This window comes from Saccopteryx bilineata, chromosome 3 (assembly GCF_036850765.1).
Source record: "Saccopteryx bilineata isolate mSacBil1 chromosome 3, mSacBil1_pri_phased_curated, whole genome shotgun sequence".
Taxonomy (NCBI): Eukaryota; Metazoa; Chordata; class Mammalia; order Chiroptera; family Emballonuridae; genus Saccopteryx; species Saccopteryx bilineata.
The window spans coordinates 75866458-75871858 of NC_089492.1; the positions used below are offsets into that span (position 1 = coordinate 75866458).

Consider the following 5401-nt stretch of genomic DNA (forward strand, 5'->3'; position numbering starts at 1 on the left):
AAATATTTCTCAAATGGTCAACCCACTTTTATCAGATTTCATCAGAGTCTCCTCCTGCCCTGCAACTCCAGCCTGACGATGAGCTTTACAGTTTAGGGCCAGATCAGTGAGCATGACAGCTAAGGGCCATGTTCCCATGTGGGAGTCAGGTCAAAGCTCTGCCCTTGCATGAAGTCATCTTAGCACAAATTTGCACAGTTTAGAATTCCACAAATAATGAATTGCAAAGCTGATGATTGTGCAAAATGAAAATGAGAAAATGTATCATTTCTTAACCAATAGAAGGGAAGCAAAGGTATGCAAGACATACAGCAGAATAGTTTGCTCCTTTTTTATTGAGTCACAACACATCAGTACAACAGAGGTCAAACCCGGTTCAGGCAAGGGCATTTAAGCTACACCTGCTAGATGAATAAACCTGTAAAAGGATGTATTCATAGCCTAAATCAAATTAAATAAACCAAAAGGAAAGCAGCAAAACCCTTTTAAATATCTCAGCAGCCAAATCTTTGTGCACCAAAAAGGGAAAACACAACATAAAATTGTCCAGTGAAAAGAAAATATGGCCGTTCCTGGAAGGAATTAGTTATGCTTTTAAAAGGTTCCACTGGACGAACTCTTTGCCTACCTGTTCACTTATCCGTGTTAAGCATCTGTGAATTTGAGATCTGTGAGGTTAAAAATGCATTGCATTGCTTGGGGCTGGTAAATGCAGGCACAGTCTATGTACTTGTCTTCAGTCTCCTTCCAGCCAACTGCAAAAGGGGACATAAGCTACAAGTGGCTCCCTCCTAACTAAGCCAGAACTGCCAGTGTGGTCCTGGCAGATGACAGCAGTTGGTCATCTGAACTCAGGGCTCCTAATGGTCTGGTTGTACATTCACCTTTCCTGCTGTAGAAGGCAGAGAATTAATTCGTCTTATTTCTTAGATAAAGCTGGTAATCTGATTTGTCAACGCTTTGTTCAGAAATATAAAATTCAATGTCCCCACCCCAAGAATATTATTTATACAACACCTTAATTGTCAAAATATTAACAAAGAGCGTCATGTTAACATTGAGCATGGTGATTTGGAAAATAAATTCTAAAAACAGAATGTAACTATACAGATAAACAGCCCCAAAATACTAAGTGTTAGAATTCCCCAAACTTTGAGGCAAAGATGGAATCATTCTTAGACGGATAAGTTTACAAAGTAAATTAAGCACAGTACAAACCTATCAGCAAATGTTGGTTCATACTATTTCCATTTAATGTTTGAAACAAATATTTAACAACTAGTTTTTAAAAACTGCTAATACAGGTCATGATTAAAAAAAAAACATTAAAAAAAAAAGAAAACCAACAAACCTTTAGTCTTTCAACAAAATTTATCTGGAATTGTACCTTCTTCCTCTTTATGTTACTGACGACTTTAAGGTGATGTTGGTAACAGCCCAGCACAGCTGGGATTTTGAGCTGTCCCCTCCCTCATTCTACAGCATCAGTTCTTTAAAAAGCTCCAATCTCCGTCCCCCACGGTCTATAGGGCTTGCCAAGGTTTGCGGCCTGTGTTGGTGCCGAAGGGCTCAATGCATTGGGAGAGAGTAAGTGGAAGGAGCCAAAAGAGAAAGGGAAGGTGGACAGGGAGGCGACGGAGGAGAGCAGGGGCGGCGACAGTTTGGAGGCAGAGGTGACCACAGGGAGCACCGGTCCAAGGCCGCCGGTAGGGGGCGCTCGCAGGGCGGGCGCCTCGGGATGTGCCGCGGCAAGGCGGCCTTGGTGGTGTGGGTCCGTTGGCGAAGCCGCAGAGCCGGTGTTCCCGTGGCCGTTCTGGGGTAGCAGCAGCGGGTGCGCCACGTGCGGGGGTTGTCCGAAGGCGCTCCCCCAGGGAAGGTGTCCGAGGCCAGCGTGCGCACCGCTCGCCGCTTCCCGCTGGGAGGCGTAGTTGTTAAGATGAGAGACCAGTCGGACTCGAAGTGGGTCGGAAGCATCGAGTCCTTCGATGATGCTCAGGTAGCGGGCGACTTCTGCCAGGCATTCCCGGAACCCCAAACTCCGATAGTCCATCGCCAAGGCGTGCGCGTCCAAGTAGCCTGGGGCAGAGAACAAAAGAAAAACCTCTAGGCTCTGCTCACTGCCCGCTTTTCTTCAACCCCACGGGCAGCCCTTCCCAGTAGACCTATGTCTTGAAAAGACGGCATTCACGGGCTCTTCTGAAAGTCCAAATATTTTGGAGTCGACCAAAATCTGTGCATTAATCAACATGAGACCTATGTGTTCGCTAATGTTAAGTTCAAAGCCCAATTAGAAGCCGCCGAGCAGAAATTAGAATTGTACCCTACCGGCAGATGAAACTATGTTCGTTCCTTTAATGTTTTCCCTCACCAACAACAAAAAATACATCAAGGGCAGAGAAACCACAGAGCAGTGAAATTCATTAGACACACAGATGTAAGTTATCATCATGGAGCTTTTAGGCAGTTGGTCCGGAGGAAAGCATTAACCGGCTGGAGACAGACACACAGACCCTGGTCCCCCACCTTCCGTTAGGTTTTCTCTGCTTAACCACAACAGGTTTCTTTCCTCAAAACTCATGTGGCAGCATATATTTTTTTAAATCCTGTAAAATTACGACCGCATACTTTAAAAAATATAGTTTTGTTCTCAAAATAGCAATACAAAATTGTTGTGAAAGCTATCAGCTCTTCTTAATCACAGCTGTCACAATTTTAGGGCACCTCACACAAAATAGGTATTTTCCAAAAGAAGGTGCATTAACTCAGTGTGCAGAGGGTTGGGGTGAAGAAGTCCCTAGAATAAAAACCCTCCTTGCATTTCAAAGTGCACAGACAGGCCACCGCACACACTATACACGGATCCCTCCCTGCCCCCAAAGCACACAGTAAAAATAAGGCAGGGATTGCAAAGGTCCTGGCCTGCGCAGTGGCAAAATCTGCCCCAACGCTCAGGGTCCAGGCAGGGGACTAGTGACATGTACCTTTCCCTCCTGCTGTGTGCAGCATCTTCAGGTGATCCACGGTCATCTGCAGGATCTCAGCTTTTTCTAGCTTAGCAGATCCCTGGAGGAGGGAACGGCAAAAGACTGATTTGGCACCACGTGCCCTTGGGGAACAACTTAAAATACATATGCATATTTGTGTTTTGTACATCCTAACAGTACAGACTAAGGTAAAATGAGTTGTCTTCCCAAAATGTGTCGGAATCTGTTTGAATTCTCTCCGAACACAGGCAACACGGTTATTTTCCAAGACCCGCGTGGGGTTCAGATGAATGAGGGGAAAGGAGTCAGGGCACAGATGGCTACAGAGGCCGCGCTACCTACTTTCTCCATTACCTGCTTCTCAAAAGCACTGGGTACCAGCCTTCTCAGCTCAGACAAACTGTTATTGATCCGGTCTCGTCGGCGCTTCTCAATGATCTGCAGAAAGCAGGCAAAACAAAGGAGGATAATTCCATTACGGCTGTAAATCCCAAAGTGAAGAAAGGTGATTCTTTCCGTTATTATTATTATTTTTTATTTTTTTTAAAGAGCACTGTAAAAAGACTCACGCCTCTCCGTCTTTTCCTGGCCAAGATCTGTGAAGACGTAGTTGGGGACATGGAACCTAGGGCCGAACTCAAGTTTCTGAATGGGAAAAAAAAACAAAACAGGAATCGCCTTTAGGTGAGGGTAGGTGATCTGAGGGGTCGCCCTCACTCTCTCCGCACGCAGACTGTTTTGGCAACTTGGACCTGAGAGCACCTAGGGGGTCCCACGCCCCGGGTGGCGGCCAGCCCGGGATGCGCAAAGGTCAGTGCAGGGCACCGGCGCGCCCAGCCCTCGCCGGTTGTCACCGCAGCCAGCCCGCGCTCGCCTCCCGCTCCGGCTCCGCTCTGCTGCTGCCAACTCACCCATTTTCATCTGCACTCTCCTTTTCCACCTCGATGGTTTCGTCCAGCTCGCTGTCCGAGGAGCTGTACTCGGGGTGGGCTCGCTTCATACTGGCTGCGCTGGGGCTCCGGGGAGGGTCTGCACAGCGGGCAGGGAGGAGTTAACAGTAGCAGCGACTCCCGACGCTCGGCTGCTGGCGCTCTGCACACACTGATACCGCTCACGCTCTGCCTCCGGTTAAAGCTCAACCATCCCTTTCCCACGGTGCGCCCCTTCCGAGGGCCCTGGGGAGAGCCGGGGAGTGCAGGGGGCGGGCGAGGGGGCAGGCGAGGGGGCGGGGGCGGGACGGCGGCTCCCGGGCAACAACCTCCTCCCCGCCAATCGGCTCCTCGCTCTGCTGATTGGCAGCCGCTCAGGAAAGGGGCGCGAGAGAGGCAGAGGGCCAGGGCGAACCTTGCGCCCGCCCCCTGCGCCAGCCCCTGCCCCGCGGCGGTGCGTCGGCTCCGCGGGGGCTCTGCCTGACGCCGCGGGAGGGAAGGAGGTAGCGCGGGAGGGGGAGGCCGGGCCAGAACACTAGCGCGCCGGCGGCCGCGGCCCCGCCCCGCCCCGCGCGCCCCGATTGGCCTGGCCGCGCGCCAGGGCCGCGCCTGCAGCGCCGCCGGTGAGCCGCACGCGCCGCGGGCCGTGGGAAAGTGCCGGCGCCGCGGCCGCCAGCCAATCGGGTGGCTGGCGACGGCAGCCGCTCTGGCGGCAGCGGCGGCGGCGCTGGGCGTCCGCATGAATGGAGAAGAATGGACAGGCGGGCGGGGGCGCGGGGCCGCGCGAGGCCGCGCCGGCGGGGGCTGAACCGCCGGGCCCCCCGTGTGAACATGTAATCGGAGTCCCGGCGCCGGGCGGCCTCGGAAGCCGCCGCCCTGCGCCGCGATGAAGCCCGGCTGCAGGGCCGCCCGTGCCCCGCGGCGGCAGGCGCGCGCTGGCCGGGCCGCGTCCGGTGCACCTGGCCGGGCGGCGCGCCAGCGGAGCTGTGAAGGGTGCAGGGCGCCATCCACAGTAGCCACCAGCCCCGGGCCGGGAGCATGGCACGGCAGGACGTGATGTCGGCGAATGTTCTTTTAGGTTTCTGGGGCCATGTCCCCACTTGAAGCCGGTCTCGCTTCCGCAGGGACTTCCTAGCGAAGTGAATTATCCTGTGTGTCCAGTTTCCGGGGACATGGAGCCCTTGTTTCTCGGCTGGCTAAGGGAAAAAAAGGGCCCCTGGGGATATTCATTATATTTCTGTTTGTTTATTTTGTCAGGCGTTGGCGGTCAGATTCTCTCAGCGGGCGACAGAGTGTCGGCCAAGCGTTGCGTCTGAGGCCGCCCTCTCTGCGGGATTGCACGTCTCCGACCCGGAGACACGCGCTCTCGCCTAGGTGGTGGTGTGGCTTAGTACTGAGTGCTAGGTGAATCCCCAAGAGGACAGATTTATTTAAAAAAAAAAAAAAAAAAAGACAGTTATGTGAACTGAGTCCTGATTACAGAATTTG

General features: G+C 52.7%; 1 protein-coding gene across 1 annotated transcript; it reads right to left on the minus strand.

Moving 5' to 3' along the window:
* Positions 1-317: 317 nt before the first annotated feature.
* Positions 318-4149, minus strand: HEY1 (hes related family bHLH transcription factor with YRPW motif 1). Its single transcript, XM_066266367.1, has 5 exons — positions 3896-4149; positions 3554-3629; positions 3339-3422; positions 2982-3063; positions 318-2076 (listed from the first exon to the last, which is right to left on the minus strand). The coding sequence occupies exons 1-5, from the start codon at positions 3982-3984 to the stop codon at positions 1493-1495; spliced, it is 915 nt and encodes a 304-aa protein (XP_066122464.1). The 5' UTR covers positions 3985-4149; the 3' UTR covers positions 318-1492.
* Positions 4150-5401: the final 1252 nt, after the last annotated feature.

What these genes read in the sequence shown, in the direction of transcription:
- HEY1 (XM_066266367.1), bottom strand. Translation starts at nt 3,984, where the DNA reads ATGAAGCGAGCCCACCCCGAGTACAGCTCCTCGGACAGCGAGCTGGAC. An exon ending in GAGAGTGCAGATGAAAATGG is followed by an intron (nt 3,630 to 3,895) that starts GTGAGTTGGCAG and finishes TTTCCCATTCAG; the next exon opens with AAACTTGAGTTCGGCCCTAG. An exon ending in CCAGGAAAAGACGGAGAGGC is followed by an intron (nt 3,423 to 3,553) that starts GTGAGTCTTTTT and finishes TGCTTTCTGCAG; the next exon opens with ATCATTGAGAAGCGCCGACG.